Below are 20,970 nucleotides of genomic sequence, written 5' to 3'. Positions count from 1 at the left end.
AAAAACCGAAAATCAGTCACTTGATAGGTTTCTTTTACCTTATAATTGTCTTTTTGGTCAAGAACCATTGATTTGGTCAGCAAACTGTTGATCTAGGTGGTTGAATCGATCAAATCGTTCAACGGTTTTTTGTTGTTTTTTAAAATTTGTATTTCTTTTGTCAAAATGAACTATCCATTCGGTTCGAATGGTCGGACTATTCAACCCAAGAACCGGGCCCCTGAACGGTTCGGCTTTAAAAACCTTGGTAAAAACAAAGAGAGCTACTTATATCAGTGTATTGTATTTATGTAAAGACTGAGGAGGGTATTAAATTAGAATTTGCCAATTGAGATCTGCTCCTCATAAAACACACCTCACAGGTACATCCCAATGTGCGTTGGGAACACATTGATTATCTTCTACCCATTAGTTGTTCCCACAGAGAACCAGCACCATATATTGGGAATACCTCCCCATGAATGAATGATAAAGGGGATATTCCTAATGCACAGCTGTAAGGTCTCATGGGTAGTAGATCTGAGCCCTTGGGGCATCTCCCATGAAATAATAACATGTACTGGGATATGCCAGTGAGGTCGGTGTAAAGTGCTGTGTGAAGAGTAAATTCAGACTCAGAATTTGAAAGTACATCCTAACTGTATATTGAAAACATCTCTCAATGACAAATACAAAAAATATTTCCAATCCACACCTAAATGGAAAAGTGGGTTCTGATCTCATATATAAGTCAATTAAACAAGTTCAGATCTCCATACCCACAATAACTTTGCCCATATCTACCAATGCACATAACATCATATCCACACATGAAAAATTTTTCATCCTCCTAAATAATATTTTATACGGGAGATGTTCCAAATACACAAGGAAATCCGGAGTCCAATTAACGCCCAAACCCAATTTATATTGGCATTTTATTTGAATAGATTTTACTTTGGATTGGGTCCATTCAAAGTTTAACAAACCCAAGTCCTTTCAAATTGCATCTGTAAGTATGGTCTAGATCTTTAAAGACATATATGGGAGGATCCGTATAGCCGGCCTGGATTTTGATCAACTTTTGTAATTGGATCTAGGTCAGTTTTATCTGGAATATGGATCCTTGTGAAGATCCACACCCCCCTAAGGATATATGGATGATGGCATCAGATTGATTCGCCTGTTCCATGCTCTGATTCAGATCCAAATTCCGTTGGTCACCAAACTTGATGATCATGCAGATTTTGGTTAGGGAGAAGAACAGACAAGTTCAATGCAAATTTTTGAATTCCATTGCAGAGTTATAAACATTATACCAATGTCCGCTTAATTCCGACTTGACACCCATTCCAACTGTACTTTGGGCCTTGAAATTCTGACCCTGGGCTGCTCCCATTTGGTTATAGGTCGGTCCTCTCTTAGCTTAGTTGGTTGGATCCATTCAATTAATGATGATTTCTGATCTTATAAGCATATGCCATTTGGTAATTTATAATTATCCTAGATGAGTTAGTGTTAGTATACCACAGTTTGAGAGTGCTTATTTTTAGCTTATTTTTAAGTATTTTTTCAATAAATATTTATTACATTTTTAAACCTATTTTAACCTGCACGTAGTTTTCAAAATACTTTTAAGAAAAACACTTTTTCACAAAAAACTCATACCCAAGCCATTATGGGGTTGTATTTTGTTTATATACAGAGAAATAAGGTTGTGTTTAGTTTGAAGGAAAAAATAAAAAAGGGAAGAGAAAAGTAGAAAAACTTTTACAAATACTGTATAGATTTTCTTATCTTTTCCTTCAAATCAAACATAGCCTAAATGTAAAATGATCCCTATTGTTCCAGTCCGATTGATTTGAAGGACAAAATAAGAAAAGGACAGGAAACCTGTAATGTAAAATGGTCCCCTTAATTTTTCCTTCAAACCAAACACAGCCTTAAATTCGTGGCCCATTCTTTATCCTCTGTGTAGAACCCGACGAAAGGACTGTAGATTGATGGAAGACAAGACAACATAGCACAAATGGCATGGGTCACCCCATGCGTCCTTCCGAACACTTCACCTATGCACACGCAATCAAGTCATACATCAACTTGAAAATAAAATTTTTCAGTCTTTATCCGATGCCGAGTGGTGAGTACCCTTAACCTTTCTATTAGCACTAAGGGTGTCAATGGACCGATTTTGGATTGGATTCCATTCAAATTAAAATCAATTTAGATAGATTGGACGGACGAATAAAGCATTAAATTATAGTAATTCGTCGATTGGATTGGACCTGATCTATCCATAATAAATTTATATTGAATTGAATTTGATTGAACCAATATCTAGTCCATTGATAGAAAATACGAATATAGATGTCAATGGATATATTTAGTTAGAACTAATCTAAGTTAAAACAAAATTGAACAGATTAGACAATCCAAACATTAAATTAGGCCAGTAAAAAATGGTCCAAATTAAAATATTCATAGGATTGGATCAGACCTGCTCCATTTGTAATGGATTCATATTGGATTGGATCAGATTGGACCAAATCCATTCCAATTGACACCTTTATATGCACAAATTATAAGTAGAAAAAACAGGACCCATGTTATAATTAATCTTTTTTTTGTGGGATTTTTGCAGATAAATAAAAGATAATATTTTTATAAAATAATCAAAATAAGGTAATTTTTTTTTTCAAAATATCAAGGACGGACAATAAGAGGGCAATGAAACTGTTCATCGTCTTCCTCTGCCCTTCGTTCTTTGCTCTCTCGCGTGGGATAAAGGACGCAGCCTTTTATAGTCACTGAAAGCATCCTGATTTCTGTACCGGATGCGCCTTTTATAGTTAATGGGATTGGATTTGAAAACCGCTTTGGTCGATGAGATTCGATTTGAAAACGTAGAAAGGGGAAAAAGGACGCGCCTTTTACAGTCGCGGGAACAGCGTTTCTCGTTCGCGTAAATATGCGCTCTGGTTCAGTTTTCTTAGTGTTTCACAAGAATGTATTTATGCATTAACAGTAACAAAAGACACAATTTTTAAGATATAAATGAAAGATAATTTTACGTCGATAAAAATATGTAAACATTTGCAGTTTGCAATCAAAGTGATCAATGTTGAAAACGTATTTTTCAATATCAGGAATTCGTGTTTACATTCATTAATTACAACCAAAAACCATTCGGCAATAAAGTACATTTATCAATCTAAAATAAAATAAACCAACTTTACATTTGTGTGGATCAGATCATCAGAATGCACTCTGGGTATTTGCATTTGCACTCTATTTGCATTCTTTTCCAAAAAGCAGCAATTATGACATCGGAGCTAGAGGTTTGAAGTGTCACTCAGTGGTGTGAAAGACTTCATTTCACACGCAGGTAATTTCACACGCTGGTAGGAGTAAATGAGTAGTATCTTGGTAGAAACGTACAGTAAGCCCAACCATTCCAATCAAAAGGGTGATACCTCTTTCCGAACAAAGAATAGGCCAGAAGGCCCACCATCACCATCAGGACGCAAGGCCAAAGCTACAGGACTTTCTGCACCTTCCCCAACGGTTAATATCCCAGTATTGCAGTTAACGTCTGTTTTTACAAAACCTGGACACACACAATTTATGCAGAAAGCAGGAAATTTCCTTGCTAGAATTCGTGTATATGCATTCATGGCTGCCTTGGAGACCGTGTAGGCAGAGAGATTTGCAGGCCAGCCTCTGGATTCCAAAGAATCCTCCCTGAAATCCTTCAGAAACTCATTTATCACCTCATCCACTTTCTCTTCTGTAAGGCTATCAATATCAGTCAAGACCCCTTTCCCTCTTCCGTTGGAGATGTTCTGAAGACAATGAAATAAGAAAAATCAACATCAATCTAGGTGATGTTTGGTACCTGTTTATCTTTATTCAGTAAAAGTTTATTGATAGTGCCCATAGGCACCATTTCAGCATTTTTTCTTTCTTGTTATTCTGCATATATTGAAAATGTAAAAAGTGAATTTTGGTTTATGTGCATGCAGTCATTTGTAGAAGTTAAAACTTTCACAAATGGCTAGGCATTTATTTATTGTTAAGCTGAAGTGGCGCTCAATTGTCATAAACGGTTGCAATTATTGCATTTCTCAGTTTTACCAACAAATAAAATACAAATGTTTATTCAATAAACATAAAATAAACATAAACGGTACCAAATACTTACCTAATTAAACAGCACTTGCCTTTCTATGGCTAATTAAATTTATGGGTTTCCTACCTACCTGGAGCTTCCCCATGGAGGAGGAAACATTAACTATCCTTGATGAATCAGATAGCTGGAGAAGGGGAATAAGTGCTTCAGTCACTCTTTTAGTTCCATAGTAGTTTGTCTCCATGCATTCTTCTGCCAAGGCATAAGTTTGCTTCATCATTTCCTTCATATTGGGTGGCTCACTTTTTGTCTGCATAGATAAAAGACTAAAAGTAATTTAGTCCTTTTTGCAGATAATACCATCAAACCCCAGAAGATCTCCACCAAAATTCTAATTACAGCAAGTGCACAGATAACTGAACTAGGCTTCAAATACAGTCTACATTGAGTCCATCAAGCATGTTTGTAAAAGCTCTACCTTATCATCCCGAGATTGCAAAGCCCTTAAAGCATCACAGTCTATTATGACTCCACTAATCCCTGCATTGTTCACCTGCAAGAAGATAAATGGGTTCAACAGAAGAGAAGGATAAGACCAGTACAAGTACACGAGTGATCAGTTGGGTTGCAATTAATATTACCAATATGTCAAGCTTCCCGAAATGAGATTTCACAAAATCAGCCAGAGAAGCAATGCTAGAGGGGTTCATCACGTCAAGCTGATGAAAAACCACATTAGGGAGTCCAGATGCTTTGAGATGTTCACAAGCTTCATGACCCCTCTTCTTGTCTCTAGCTGTTAACACCACCATTACACCTTTAGATGCCAACTGCCGACATGTCTCCAATCCAATCCCCTTATTGGCTCCTGTAACAACTGCACACCTGCAAATAGAACCACAGTGGGGGATGTTAGAAACCTTGAGGATCGATTCTGTCAGGAGACTTAGACAGAAAGAGCCATCGATCTGTAATATACCTCTTTGGTGCCGGACTGTTGATTGTTTCTGCCATTTCCAGCGAAATGAAGATGAGTTTGTCCGGGGATATATAACAGCCAAAATTAAAGATATTTTTTTCCGTCCATAATTGAAACTTCAAAGAAATGACGTGGCGTCTCATGGGCCTGGAATTGATTATCTGAAATGAGGTTAGACACGATTCAGTTTTTTCTTTTCATTGGCTCAGTTTGGAAAGAGTACCTTCTCATTGGGATAAAATTTACAAACAGAAGAATCTATACTATTTTAAAAAGCACCAATAGCCTCAATAAAATTTCTGTAATTTTTTGAGGACAAAATTTAATCTTTCATATTTAAATTTATTGATAAAAATGAGGGCAAAAGGGTAATCAATTGTTAATATTAAATGAGTTGAAAAGAGATAATTATAAGATATTCAATACATTTAATTTCCTCTAAATAAATCCAACACTTAAGGTATTAATTTGCATTCACCTCCATTGAATCATATATTTAAGGAATTTTTATTTCTTCTCATCATTAAATTCTATTAATTAAATCCATATATAATAAATTAATAATTCTAATAACATAAAAACATGCATTTAGAATCTACCTGAAAAAATAGTGTTTCCATCTAGACAGTGATAAGAAATTAAACCATTCCGAGTCAAATGGGCCAATCCATGTTGTCACAACTAAATAATAAAATTAAAAATAGATAAAATAAAAAATATATATAGAAATTAAAAAATTTGGGAACATTTTTAACATTATATATTTGACATATTAAACAATAATAAGTATGATAAATAAGAAATGTTTTTATTAATGATGGAAATGGAATGTAAGTTTAAAATAAAACTATTTTCCTAATCTCTCTCATTAAATCTCATATTAAGGTATATTCTCTTATTAAATCCAAAAAATTAATTTTAATATTATAAAAATAAATATTTAAAAAAAAACTATTTCCTTCCCTCCCAATAGTGGGTATGCAATTCAACCATTTTGGGTTAAATGGGTTAATAATAAATGTCATAATTAAATAATAAAAAATTAAAATATATAAAATATATAACACAAAAATTTAAAAAAAAGATAGAACACAAATAATGAAAAAGTAAAAAATTCTATTGCATCTTGGAACATTTATAATGTTATATATTCATCATAATAAATAAAAATAATTATTGAAATAAAATTTATTTTTATTTATGTCTGTTATTGTAATTTAAAATTTTCACATGCAATGCGCGTACACATTTACTACAAGCATTTGAGTTTATTTTTAATCATATTGTTACTTTTGTTAATTTTCAATTTTTATCTTAATTATGATATGTCTAAAATTCAAGTAATTAATATGAAAAAAAATTCTCACGTGCAATGCACGTGCTTAATTACTAGCTAAATAAAATATATGATGGGAAATAATGATTAAAGGAACAAAATCCCAATTTGATCGGTTATATAATATTTATAGCAGTTATTTTTTAGAAATTTTTCTAAAACATGATATCCTTTTTAAATTGCTTTTAATTTAGTAATTGAAACGAAAAGCAGTTCCAATTCCATGGAATTGGACTTCATAATTAAGGGACTTCTCCAAACATGATATCCTTTTTAAATTGCTTTTAATTTAGTGATTGAAACGAAAAGCAGTTCCAATTCCATGGAATTGGACTTCATAACTAAGGGACTTCTCCAAGTCCGCTGAATTTGTGACAAGTGGACAAGTGGACTGTCAGAGGCTGGTCTAGGTTTGTAAAACCGAAGAGAAAAAGACAGAAGCAAGTTTGTGGGTGTGTCGAATGTGGAGCTCAACACCCTAGGAGAGAACTTTATATTAAAAAAAGTAAAATGACCAAATTGTCCTTAGAGTACAAGAGAAGATAGTGTACAAGAAGAAAATGAAATACAACAAATTGTAAATTATAGAAATATCCAACTCGGCCAACTCTCTTTATCACTACACTCCCCCTTGAATTGATGCCTAGGAATCAACATCAGTTTGTCCATAAGGAAAAAGTGGCATGCCCACATCATAGCTTTTGTCAAGAGATCTACAAGTTGAAGCCCAGAGGACACATGGAGAAGAGAAATAGTGCCAGCTTGAAGAAGATCACAAATAAAGTGGCAATCAACTTCAATGTGCTTTGTGCGTTCATGGAAAAAAGGATTAGAAGCAATCTTGATGGCATTGACATTATTTGCAAAGAGGGGAACTGATGGCGGTGACTCCTGTAGTATGTCATGTAGCATAGCCCTAAGCCATATAATTTCACTACATATAGAGGACATGGCTCTATATTCAGCTTTAGTAGAAGATTTTGAAACTGTAGATTGTTTCTTACACTTCCAGGCAATGAAAGAGTTACCAAGGAAGACATGGCTCTATATTCATCTAGTGTCTAGACAACTAGCCTAATCAGCATAGCATAGGTAGTAAGGCTGGTGGATGAGGAGGAGGAGAAGTATAAACCATGAGATAGGGTTCCCCTCAGATACTTAATAATCCGATGAACTGCAGACATGTGAGGTTGTCGTGGAGATGAGACAAATTGGCTCACTATTTTGATTGTATATGATATATCCAACCGAGTCATTGTGAGATATATTAAACTACCCACCAACTATTGGTTCAGAGTAGGATTTCAAGAGGAGAGCCCTTATCCTTGCTTAATTTCAAATTAACCTCCAAGGGAAAATCAAAAATCTTGGAGTCACTGAAATTAGCCATTTTGACAAGATCCATTGCATACTTATGCTGGTTAACAAAATAGCCGTGGAAATTACGGCTGACCTCAAGTCCCAATAAGTAGATTAAAGGTCCCAAAACGTTCATCTTAAAAGAGTTTTTTCAAACCAGTGATTCCCTCCACATCATTCATTGTAATAATTATATCATCAACATATAGGAGGAGAAGAGTCATACCCTGAATTCGATGCAATGTGAAAAGAGAGTGATAAAAAAAGCTTTGAATAAATCCCACATCAGTAATCACAGATATGAATCTCTCAAACCAGGCTGTGGGTACTTGTTTCAAGCCATATAGAGACTTTTTGAGACAACAAACAAGCTCTGGATCTGTGCTATATCTAGGGGAGGTTTCATGTAAATTGTTTCGTTCAATTCTCCATGAAGAAAAGCATTTTTCACATCTATCTGATGAATTGTCCAATTTTTAATTGTAGAGATGCCTAATAAGATTCTGATTGTAGTCATTTTTGCCACAAGAGCAAATGTCTTTTCATAGTCTATCCCATATTCCTATTTATAGCCTTGCACAACAAGTCTAGCCTTGTACCTATCTAGACTTCCATTTGACTCCAACTTTACTTAGTAGACCCAGCGGCTTCTAATGAGAGAGGCTTCAAGAGGAGCCTCGACCAATTCCCGGGTTTCATTCTCAAGAAGAGCTTGGATCTCAAAGTCCATGGCATGTTTTCAATATGGGATAGCTACAACCTATTGATAAGTCTTGGGAATGTCTGTGGTGGATAAGACAGTAGAAAAGGAACTATGATCTAGAGAGTAACCATAGTGGTTAGGAGGGCGAAATATTCTAGAAGAGCTGCACAATGTGGGGGCAATGGGTTCAGGTGGTAGGTTAGGAGAATTTACAGAGATGAATGGTGTAACTGGATTAGCAACTGATGTTGGAGAATGCAGAGGGGGCATAGGATCTGATGTAGAATTTTGTCTTCTAAAGTAGGTCTAAAGTTGTTGTGCAGGTAATGTTGGAGCATTTGGAGGATCTATGGAACCAAAGCTATGCAACAAAGAGACAAAAGGAATAGGAAATTTAATAATATGCTAAAAGAAAGATATGTGCTCAAGAAAGATGACATTATGAGAGATCCTAATATGATGAGCTTCGGGACCGTAATACAAGAATCCCTTGTGGTTAGGGTCAAGATGTTTCTATTCTTTCTTTCTACCACTTCACTTTGTTGTGAAATACCAGGACATGATTTTTGGGATTGGATTCCCTGTTCTTTAAAATAAGCCTAAAATTCCCCATCAAAGTACTCTCCTCCTGAATAAGATCGTAAAATGCATATTCTTCCTTTGAACTGGGTGACAACATAGGCTTGGAAAAGTTTAAATTTATGATAGACTTAAAATTTCTTGTAGAGGAAATAAATCCAAGTAAAACGAGTGCAGTCATCAATGAAAGTTACAAAATATTTGAACTCCATTCTAAAAGTAACTAGAGACGACCAAACATCACTATGTATCAAATAAAAAGGTATTGTGGCATGCTCAGAAGGAAAATGAAAGGGTAAAATATGACTTTTGCTCAAGAAACAAGTAATGCGATATTTATTAACATTCTTAACAGAAGTCGTAACATTAGGTAAACTACTAGAAGCAAATAGATAATCAAGTTTCTTAGTAAAAGGATGACCGAGGCGTCCATGCCACAAGTTCCTATCATTATTACAATTAAAAAGTTTAAAACTATATGCAGTAGAAAGTAAACAAGAAGAAAAAACTGAATCAACTTTCTTCTTCTCAAACTCTAGAGAAAACAGTTAACCCAGTCTATGCCCCTTCCCCTTCACCTCCCCAGTTTGTTGGTCCTGTATCAAACAACCATTAGAGGAAAACAAAATGGCATTACCATGTTCTACAAGTTGACCAATAGAAATCAAATTAGTTGTTAATTTGGGTACAAATAAGGTCTTGTGTAGGTGGAAGTAAGATGATTTTGAGGTAGATAGGTGTAAATAATCACAACTAAGTACATCTAGTTTTTTACCATTTGTAGTGATAATGTGTATATTAGAAAGATGGGGTTTAGGAGACTGACCAACAGAGGCCCCCATCATGTGATTAGAGGTGCCAGAGTCTATAATCCAAAGGTGGTTTAAGGAGGGACAAAAGGTAGAAGACTTACTAGACAGGCCAATAGCTCAGAAAGCGGAAGAGATAGCTGAGGACATGAACTGCTGAATCTAATATTCAGAAATACCACCAAAAGAGTTAGTTTGTGAAGTCATTGAAGTAATGGTAGATGAGGTATCTGAATTCTCCATGGTTGTCTAATAGGCTTTATAAGACGCTTTCTTCTTATTAGATCCATTTCCCTTTGGTGTCCAAGTGGGACATTCTGTAATGGTATGTCCCTATTATTTGCAATACATGCATGTGTTCTTCTTCTTACAATGTGAGACAACATGTCTGAACTCTTTGCATTCAGAGCATTGAATTATGAAGAAATCCTTCTTCCCTTTGATTTGGTTTCCAAGAAAACAACATCAATATTAAAGTCTTTCCTCCCATCAAGTGTGGACTGTGTAGCAAATCTAGTTTTAGCTCTCAGAATTTCCCTAAGAATGGTATATAAATTGGGAAGAGTTCCTCTGCTCAGGATATTAGACCTAGCAACTCCAAACTCAGGTCTAAGATGCATTAAGAAATGCATAACCTTCCTTCTATCAAAGTGTTCCTTCGCATACCTCACACAGCAGTTTGATGGATCCTTTACCATGTGTACTAATTCATATTCTATCTAGAGATTAAGAAACCCTGCATAGTACTCTTGGACCTTTCTCTTATTGATAATATGAGAAGATATCAACCTCTATTTGGTATTGCCTAGAGGTGTTTGCATTGTCAAATTTTCACTGATTTAAAGCCTTAATATATGAGTCATCAGGTTTAGTTATAGTTCCATCTAAGTAGCCCCAAAGGTCCTTTGCCTCAACATGGAACTGGAAATTAAACTTCCATGAGGCATAATTCGATCCATTGAATTTAACTAGGAGGACATCTACTCTCTCCGAAGCCATTATTACAAAGAAAATTACTAATTTCCAAGACTGATATTAGAAACTAAAGAAGAGATGATGATAGAGAGGTACCTTTCGATCAAATGTCCAAAAAAGGAAACTATCACAGTATGCTGAACTAAGAGAAAGATAAAACCCATCTCAAACCAAACCAATTTCAGCCTAGCTGAAGAGGATAACAAGAAATCCTTTGGGTGACACTAGATCTAGAGTTTCAAGTAGATCTGATGTCTCCAAGTGCAGGTCAAAGGGAGAAGATGAAGTTGATGGCGCAAGCTTCTACATTTCATATCTGTCAAGGTCTGATAGAAACTGCCTTGAGAGAGAAAATTCTAGGGCACAAGAGGGTTCCCAAGTATTGTTAGGAAGACCCCTGAATGCCAAAGAATTCAAGGGACAAAGAAATATCCCTCTCGGCTAACTCTCTTTATCTCTACATAGACAAGGTCTAATATTAGCTAAACCTTTAATCGGAAGGCTCTCTAATTCGTTCAATTCCCATCTGTACTATTTTCAAAAGTGGAAATGAAAAACCTATGATGCTAAAAAGAATTGCTACCAAAAAGGCTTTGACCAATCAAAACCCTGTCATGAATTTTGATGAAAACTCACTTGATTGGTTACCACTTTTACAATGCCCGATGATTGATTATAAGATGTTCCAATTTCTTGTTTTTCCAACAACATAATCAAAACCAAGAGAGAAATATGTTCAAATTATTGAATTTTTTTATTAAAATATCCCTATTTTTGAATTTGATCACTCTTAATTATGAGGGTAAACATGTAATTTGAATCATTACCTTTATTCTTTCATTCTAATCAAGGTACATTAAAGAAATAAGCTTTGTAGAATTTTTCTTGAATAAAACACCCCTACTTTTGAATTTGGTCAATCTTTGACTATTAGGACAAAAATGTAATTTGAACTATTTTTCACATCATTCATTTCCGTCTCATTGAGTCCTAAATGTGTTAACTCACATTCTTTATGATCAAATCCTTTATTTGAGATTTTTTTATTTTTCAATAATAAATTGTAATAATTAAATTAGTATCCAATAATTTTAACAGTACAAAACCTAAGTGTTTAGAACAGGGAAACGAAATCGTCCTTCATTCTTGATGGTAAGTAGTTAAATCATTGGATTAAATAGGCCAGCCCATGGTGATGGTATCATAGTTAAATAATAAAAAAATAAAGATAAATAAAAATCTAAAATTTATAAAAAAATGCAAAAAGAAAGTGGAAAAACTTGAGCACATCTCCAATACTATATATTTGTCATATTAAAAAAAGTATGGCCAATAATAAAACTTTTTATTGATGATTAAAATGAAATAAAAAATTACTGATTTTGAAATTAACTTAGGAAAAAGGTTCAACTTTTTAGGAAATTTAGAAAATTTAGAAAATTACTGATTTTGAAATTAACTTAGGTAAAAAAATTATTTATTGATATTTTCATTTACATTGGTTTTTGGTACTTATTAAATACTACATTAGAAATTTATTTTAGATTTTTAACTATACTTATAATTTCCATAACTATTTTGAAATTTTAATATTTATTTGAATTTCCATAAATATTTTGAAATTATAATATTTATTTGAAATATCAAATTGGAAAATTTTAATAATTTCCATAGTTAATTATTGGTAATTTACATTGGTTTTTGGTAATTATTAAAATGGAATCTTTTTGAGGAATTTTAATATTGATAATTTACATTAGGTAATTATTAATAGTTTCCATAATTATTGCTAATTTATATTAGCTTTTGGTATTTGTTGTGAAATTTTAATTTAGTGATTTCCATGAACTAATTTTCATATTTTTGGTAATTTAATTTAGTGAATGTTAAGTCAAAAAATATAATTTACTAAAATTTTTTATATATTCTATAAGTAATTATTCACAAATTCAGATTTTTTGAAAATTAATTTAATCATATCAATAAATTTTGAAAACTTTTTTCATATCAATTCAAAAATGTATTCATAAATTTTTGAAAAGTAATTTATTCGTAGCAATATTCTATACTAAGGATTTTCAAGATATTTAAGTTTTTTCTATTGTGAAAACAACAATAAATAGAGATTTTTTTTTATTAATTTAATTTTAAACATTCCCTACCAAAGTGTCAAATAGTTGGTTGGTAAAGTCTCTTACTAGTTGTGTAGCAAAGAGATCAAATCCAATTTGCACTTGGGTTGGTGAGCTTTATGGGTTTGGAAGATGATCACCCTAGTTGTGCAGCTCCATGGAACAAAAATGTTTAAGTCTTACTTGTACTTTGACCTTTACAAAAAAAAAAAAGAAAAATCCTGACATCTTTTTAAATTATCAATTAATAAAATTAATCAATTTACTGATTTCCCCATTGATCACATGAGGGCCCGCTAATACATCCAATTATGCATACATAAACACATACATTTATGCTAAATTTTAGTCTGGGTTGATTTAGCAACATGAGCCTGGCCCTGGCCTGGACCCAACTCGAATGCATCAAATTTCATTTTGGATTGGGCCTAGACTTAACAAATTAGACTTGGACTCAAGCCTTAGTCCCAACTCTTAGGGGTTGGGCTTGGATTGAGTTTAACCCACCCACCTTGCACCAATACGGATTTCCTGCTAACCTCTTCCTCTAAACCACTCAAATCAGGCCATCTGTCCCTATCTGTCCAACCTCCCAACAAATGTCCAACAAACGTTAACCCTCCGTTAACTAAATAATTTTTTAAGGGGAAACCACTCGATTCTTAAAGATTTTGAAAATTTTGATTGCCGTTCTTTCTAAACTTCAATTGCACTATTATAAAAGATGAAGATCTCTTTCTTGTCTTCAATATTTTTTTTTCTGAGATATTATTAAATAAAAATCCATAATACATAAATAACTACATCAAATAATTTTAAAAAATAAAATAGAGATTATTTCAAAAGTTGATCGTACGATTATTGAAGATGAAGAAAATACCAGTGCCAAGAGTATCTGTTTTAATCTTGAAGAAGTTTGTTTCTAATCCACCGAAAAGAAGAGCTGTCTTGTCTGCAAGTGCATTCAACAATATTGGGAGAGAGGAGATTGGTTTATTCAGACTTGCAGAGTACTTCTAAGTTCTATCCAGTTTAGGTTTCCAATGACAATCAATAGAGAGAAAAAGGGAAAATGCGTGGCATGGGTAACTAAAAAGTAGGGATCTATTTTCCCAAAAGATTAATCCATAAAAAATAATTTAGTTAATGGAGGGTTAACCTTTGTTGGACATTTGTTGGGAGGTTGGACATTTCTCAAAAGATTAATCCATAAAAAATAATTTAGTTAATGGAGGGTTAACCTTTGTTGGACATTTGTTGGGAGGTTGGACAGATGGGGATAGGTGGCCTGATTTAAGTAGGTTAGTAGAGAGGAGAAGAGGAAGAGGTTAGCAGGAAATCCGAATTATTTAGGTAAAATAGGTCAACAAATAATGTCATAATTTAATAATAACTACTAAAATATATGGAAATAAAAAATAAGAAAACTTAACAAATGAGATCATCTTCAACAAAAATAAATGTGATAAACAAGAATTACTTTTTCTAAATAAAGTATGAAAGTGGAATAGAAATTTTAAAAATACCGAAAAACAAGATCAGTTTTCTTTCAAGTAAAAACTAAATGATGTCATAATTATACAATAAAAACTCATAAAATTGATAAAAACAAAAGAATAGAAAAATACGAAAAGACGTGGACATATCTAAAATCATACATTTATCATATTAAACAGAAATAGGCATGATAAATTATTATTTTTATTAACAATGAAAACAAAAATAAAAAAAAATTTAAATCGACAAGCACATCATGCTTTAATTATTTACGTTTTTATTTCGAGTTTAGATAAGGGTAATGAAATTATCATTTTTTGAGCTATTACTGAAATTATCATGTGAAATGCATGTGCACATTTAATTACTAGTATCATACAAAAAGAGAACAAACAAGCAACCATAATTCAGTTTTGGGGAATTAGGGGCTTTGGATGGAAGGACTAACGAGAGTGCAATAAATGTTATTCAAGTTACAAGTAACTTTATGGGCTTTTAATTATTAAACATTTGGGTGATACATATCAGATAAAATATAGGGATATTAACTCACCTTAACATTTTCATATTTTCTCTTAAATTCATCACAATTTTTTAAAACATCGATCTAGAAGAGAGTTTTTATTGTCCAAAGCTCACCCTCCATTGTAGATTGTACACAAGGACTGTATGGATCAACACCATCCATCCCGTTCAACAAATCCCTCCTTTTTTTGTCCTCCCAAAGAGGGGCTGTGGATACCCATTTCCCTTCAAGTCCAAAACTTGCACCAGCAAAAGTATGAACTAGGATATTGAGATTATGTTTGGTGATTAAGTAGTTTGAGAAATAAGTACTTATTGTATAAATACTTGTTTAAACAAGTACTTGATGCTGTTTGACAACCCCTACGAATAAAATTGGTTATATCTCCAATCTCTGAACCAAAGCCATCGAGAAACAAATGATTCCACCACCATGGATCTTGAAGCTAATGGCCGTCAAACAATCGCCTTGGATTAGTAAACAGCCACAATGAACACGATCGACCACTTCATGATTGCCATTAAAATAAGAAACCACAACCTGTGATTCTGATATTATCTAGAATGTAATCAAATGACATGATTTTTCATCCAAACATTAAATGAGGAAAAACCAAACAGAGATCTAGAAACCCCCACAAATACGCAACTTCGCCCATTAGGGCCCTTTATTTTGAAACTCAAAACAACTAAATCCCACAAAAAACCCATCAACTGAAACCTTAAGTGAGAAATCGATCAATTAAGGTTGCCAAACATTTGAGTTGCCCCAGCTCGTATTGTTGGAATTGGTATAGAGGAGAATGACCGATACCTACAAAGAAATTTGAGAGAAAAGATAATGTCTTAGACTTACAGATATGACACCAATTGCTAGACAGGAAAGTCTAATTTCACCATCATTTTTCCTTACTTTTCTTTCTTGAGGCTCAGTGTTTGCTGGAAACTTCTTGGTCTATTTGTTTTTCCCCTCCTCTTTTACTTATTCATTTTTTTCTACAAATTTCACCTGAGAAAATAAGATGAAAGCGATGAAAGGGATAAGAGGGATGAGAGAAAGAGAGAGAGACCTCTCTGCCTCTAGTTCAATCATTGGGAGGAAGAAGATGATGAATAATACTTCTCCCAACAGCATATGCTGGGATATTTGGAAGGGTAGTAAGGAAAATTTGATTATACCATTTATCATTAAACGACAGATCATTGACAGGGCTCTATGGATGTATTTAAAAGTCATGATGAGTTTTAGATAATATTTCTAAAACACATATTGCATTATATGAAAACAGTTGCAAAAAAATGTGAAAGAACCAATGATAAAGTGATAAAATCATAAGTCACAATAACATTTTTAATGTGTTAAAGTCTTTAATGATAAATACAGGCCCATTTGGCGTGTCTTTCCGTGTAGTCTTTTGGCTGTTTACAAGTTGGAAAGACAAAAAATCGGTCTATTCCAGTTTGGGCTGATTTCAGGAAGCTCAAAATGAAGCTTCTCATGTCTTTGGTGTTTTAATCTTAAGTGGAAAGACCTAAAATGACACATGAAAAGATGTGCACCTGTCAAACGGTCTTCGGGCTGCCCAAATCTTATGTCAAAAGCTCAATGCGTCTTTTGACTGTCAAAGCTACAAGAAGATCTTCTCAAAAAGATTTGCCAAACGGGCCCTACATCTTGCAATACATGAAAATACACTTTATGAAGCATGTGAACCAATAAAAATAGGTGTTCATTTTCCATAAAAAAACAATGACAATTAAATTTAAATAAATCGCGTGACTGCCTTCAAAGTGGTTGGTTAAAATTTTGATGTAATTCACCATAAAAAAATTCTAAATGCATGGTGGTTGGATTCTACGTATTATTGTTCTTTGTAAGGGTTGATCTCATTGCCTATATATCACCCTATGGCTAGAATTTCTTGGACATATAGGCCCCATTTGTCTGGGTGCAACTTGATTCGGGTTGGGTTGAGAATTTGTTAAATTTTCAATGGGCCCAAACCCATACCCATTGTACTCAAAATTCTTCAAATTAGGCAATCCAACTTTTGTAGCCCTATCTATTTCATTAACTTTATGCCATGTTTGGTTCAATTCTGATTCTTACCCAAGATGAAATTCTAAAATGGACAAGAATAAGTAAAAATAGGCAAAATGAGAAAATATTGCTATGAACTAAGCACTTTTTCCTTAAAAAGGAATTCTTTTCAGATAGACACATGTCCTATGTTGCTCATTTTCATTCTTAAAAAAAAAAAAGTTGTGTTGATATTCACAAACCTCCAGCATAGGTCTCCAACAGTCGATGTTTACCACCAGTTGGCATGGATATTTTGTAAAAGTGCTTTCACAAAAGTGCTTTAACAAAAGTACTTTTATAAAAGTACTTCCATAAAAGTGCTTCCATAAAAGTACTTTCGTAAAAGTGCTTTAACAAAAGTACTTCCATAAAAGTGCTTTGACAAAAGTACTTTCATAAAAGTACTTTCGTAAAAGTGCTTTTGTAAAAGTACTTTCATAAAAGTACTTTCCTAAAAGTGCTTTTGTAAAAGTATTTCCATAAAAGTACTTTCATATAAGTGCTTCCATAAACGTGCTTTCATAAAAGTACTTTCATATAAGTGCTTCCATAAAAATGCTTTCATAAAAGTACTTTCACAAAAGTGCTTTTGTAAAAGTACTTCATAAAAGTCGTTTTATAAAAGGACTTTTACTTTTATAAAAGTGCTTTTATAAAAGTACATTTATAAAGCGTATTCATAAAAGTACTTTGATAAAATTGCTTTTGTAAAAGTGCTTTTATAAAAGCACTTCCATTAAAGTGCCTTTATAAGAGTAATTTCCTAAAAGTGCTTTTATAAAAGTACTTTCATTAAAGAACTTCTGTAAAAGTGCTTTTGTAAAAGTACTTTTATAAAAGTACTTTCGTAATAGTGCTTTCATGTAAAAGTGCTTTTATAAAAGTGATTTCTTAAAAGTGGGTTTGTAAAAGTATTTTCATGTAAAAGTACTTTTATAAAAATTTTTTTGTAAAAGTACTTTTGTAAAAATGTTTTCGCAAAAGTAATCATCTATGGCAACAATTTTGTAGTCAGGGTTTCCCCAAAGAATGAAATGAGCAAGATGGGGCATGACTATTTTTCATGCCACAGATTACTCAATTTTTGTGTTATGGAACTGATTTTTCATTCTAAAAATAATGTGGCCCTTGGCAAGAATTTTGTAACCAAACACTCTAATGTTATTCATTAAAATGAGCAAGAATTAAGAGAATGAGATCCAAAGCAATGAACCAAACATGACCTTAATTTTTACCATTTTTGCTGAATAGGGCAAGGAATGACCTGTATATGGTGTTTGGTGTGGCTTTGGATTAGGTAAGAAAAAAGGCCCATTTTTTGCCCCAAGTTTGTAGAATAGGAATACAATGTAGGTCTTTCTAACCAAAGAAGAAGAACCGAAAAAGAAGCTAGCTTGGTGCATGGGTCTCTTGTTAGACAGTTATGCCCTTATCTCCAATCAGATTGATGTATCTTTTGACATTTATTGTAAATGAATAAAGTACATAACTGATTCGTGTCATTGTGGTGTGTTTCTATGTAATACCCTTAAACTGAACACTTATGAAACTCGTGTTAGATTAGAATTTTCACAATCGTTGGATAGATCTAGGGAGATTTATCCTGCCAATGTTGACAATGATGTACCGCCAAGTTGGTTGGGGTGGCTTGTCTAAGCTGCCAAGGTGAGACCTGAGGTACATGTAGTGTGGGTTTCTGGAAGCCCTGAATTGGAGTGAAATTTCAGTATTGCTGTAGACATTGGAGACAGATGGGCAAAACTGGAATGTTACACTTAACCCCTAGACTCGATTATGGTAATGCACTAGGTGTCAGATCGAACTGTCTTTGATATGCCAATCAGTGAGATCCTTAGATGGGGTCAAAACCTAGGTATGTTGGGACAGTCTGAGAATTCATCTGAGTGGGTGATCATAATGACAGGATCAGCCCCTTTGTTGAACAAAGTGAATGATCGAGGATGCACTCTCTCTGTTGGAAAGCTAAAAGCCGATAGTTGATTTCAACTGTTGAAATTTGTTTTGCAAAATATATTTATATAGAAATATACATACATACACACATACATAGATTTATATATTATGGTTTCAAAGTGTTTGGAAAAGGTTTTAATTCCTGAAATCCATGTGAGTAAAGAGTGCAGCACTGCACCTTGCAGTCGTGGGAGAGATCCTCTCTTGTCGAGCAGTGTTTGATCATTATGGGCTGAGAGGTTAAGTGTAAGACCATTGAGGGTAATACCTGATGGGCTAATCTTGCATGTGCCCATAGTCCTTGGGTTTTCATAAGGTGGTTGGAACCAATTACCATATAGTGTAACTATTGGGCCCATTAAGAGCCCACCCAAGGATTCACTGTCTTCTACAGTGAATTCGGCCAAGCCTTGTAACAAAAGTTGGGCTGAACCCATGTGGCTGATGTGTAGATCAATGTTTGGGTCCCATGCCATACAAGGAGAGCCAACTGGGCAGCAGACTAAGAGGTTAAATGAGCACATAAACTTAATGGGCCTAAAGCTCAATTCAAATTGGGTTAGTAAGATTAATTAAATAGGGGCAGATCTGGGATTTGAATCAACAGATAAGATAATGATTTGGATCAAAGGAACTCCTAATTTGATTAGGAATGTTGATTTTTATCTGCAGATAAGATAAGGGATTATCCTTTTCTGTTAAAGAGAGTCGAGATCCAAATAAAAGGTTTGGATTAGGAAACTCTTAATGGAATTAGGAGATTCTCTCTTTAAGGCTATAAATAGGAGAGCAGGGCGGACCTCCATACACAGTTCGTTGAATACAAACAGAAGACTACACAGTTTGACTGCTTTTTGTTTTCTGCTCTTGCCACCCCTACCCAGTTTGATCTCCACTTGTGGGAAACCATTCTTGATATTGCTTCTTGCTAGAAGAGGCAATCTGAAATTGTGCTCACCAGTCCTCCACTATATTCTTGCTAAAGATTTTGGTTCTTACTGAAGAGCCATCCTATTGATTCTGATTCACCTCACACTGTGTCATATTCACTAGGAGTAGTTTTTGGTCCTCTCCTTGGGTGTGAATACCTTCATTGGGAGTTACTGTTACTCCGTATCAGGTATATCCCTCTCCTCCCTTTTGGTTGTAGATTTGGTCCGGTTTGGTTCAAGATTGATCATTGAAAATATAGTTTTCTAAAATAGAGAATGCGATTCCCAATGGGAGGGAGAGAAATTTTGAAATTTCGCTCAACCTTCCTGTAGGATTCAGCCATCCATACAATGAATCTCTCATCCCTTCATCTCTCTACTTAGAGATCTATGTCTGAATTGTCTATGGTTCTACAAGTAAATGCAGGGCCAATATGGAAATAACTATTTGCGCCATCAGTTCTGCACATATGAAGTCCACGTATTAGGATGATGTGGGATATCCATTAACCCAGTACTCTTTATATCCTGTAAAAGATTTTGGCATATGTTAACCATTTCTCCTATAAGGCTCAGTTTGGGAGGAGTACAAATGCGAATTTATAGGGTGTAAAACCATGTATTTTGTAATATTTTGTATGCATTTGCACTACAAATTTGCATTTGTACTCCTTCCAAACTGAGCCTAACGATTTCTGTCCATGTAAATTTTGCATAAAGAGATTTTCAAAGTGTTAGATCATTTCTCCGGTCTCTGATTGAACTCAAATTAAACTGGTGGTCTATTCAGACTATGAGCTAATATGAGAAATTTTGCTTTGTTATGTAGCAATAAGTTTGGCCAAATATAAGCAGTGAAGAAGAATACAAAGCTATGCACTCACAATCTCATTCATAGAAAATGATAAACCTCAAATAAGGCAGGCCAAGCCTTACACTTTAAACAAAAAACACTATAAAATTTTGTCTTCGAATTTTT

At 33.9% G+C, this 20,970-nt stretch overlaps 1 protein-coding gene and 1 long non-coding RNA gene across 2 annotated transcripts; both read right to left on the bottom strand.

Annotated features, from left to right (window-relative positions):
• Window positions 1–3,091: 3,091 nt before the first annotated feature.
• LOC148848575 (short-chain dehydrogenase/reductase 1-like) lies at window positions 3,092–5,242 on the bottom strand. Its single transcript, XM_088952013.1, has 5 exons — window positions 5,088–5,242; window positions 4,750–4,993; window positions 4,587–4,661; window positions 4,239–4,418; window positions 3,092–3,821 (listed from the first exon to the last, which is right to left on the bottom strand). Exons 1-5 carry the CDS (start codon window positions 5,228–5,230, stop codon window positions 3,438–3,440), a joined length of 1,026 nt encoding a protein of 341 aa, XP_088808139.1. The 5' UTR covers window positions 5,231–5,242; the 3' UTR covers window positions 3,092–3,437.
• Window positions 5,243–15,517: 10,275 nt separating this feature from the next.
• Window positions 15,518–16,085, bottom strand: LOC148848574 (uncharacterized). Its single transcript, XR_016100385.1, has 2 exons — window positions 15,916–16,085; window positions 15,518–15,816 (listed from the first exon to the last, which is right to left on the bottom strand). It is a non-coding gene; the product is annotated as an uncharacterized LOC148848574 (long non-coding RNA).
• Between the last annotated feature and the right edge of the window lie 4,885 nt (window positions 16,086–20,970).

This window comes from Nelumbo lutea, chromosome 6 (genome assembly GCF_056320005.1).
Source record: "Nelumbo lutea isolate HS-2025 chromosome 6, American lotus-T2T, whole genome shotgun sequence".
Taxonomy (NCBI): domain Eukaryota; kingdom Viridiplantae; phylum Streptophyta; class Magnoliopsida; order Proteales; family Nelumbonaceae; genus Nelumbo; species Nelumbo lutea.
The sequence above is the reverse complement of the archived record's forward strand: the minus strand, read 5'-3'. Positions and strand labels throughout refer to the sequence as shown.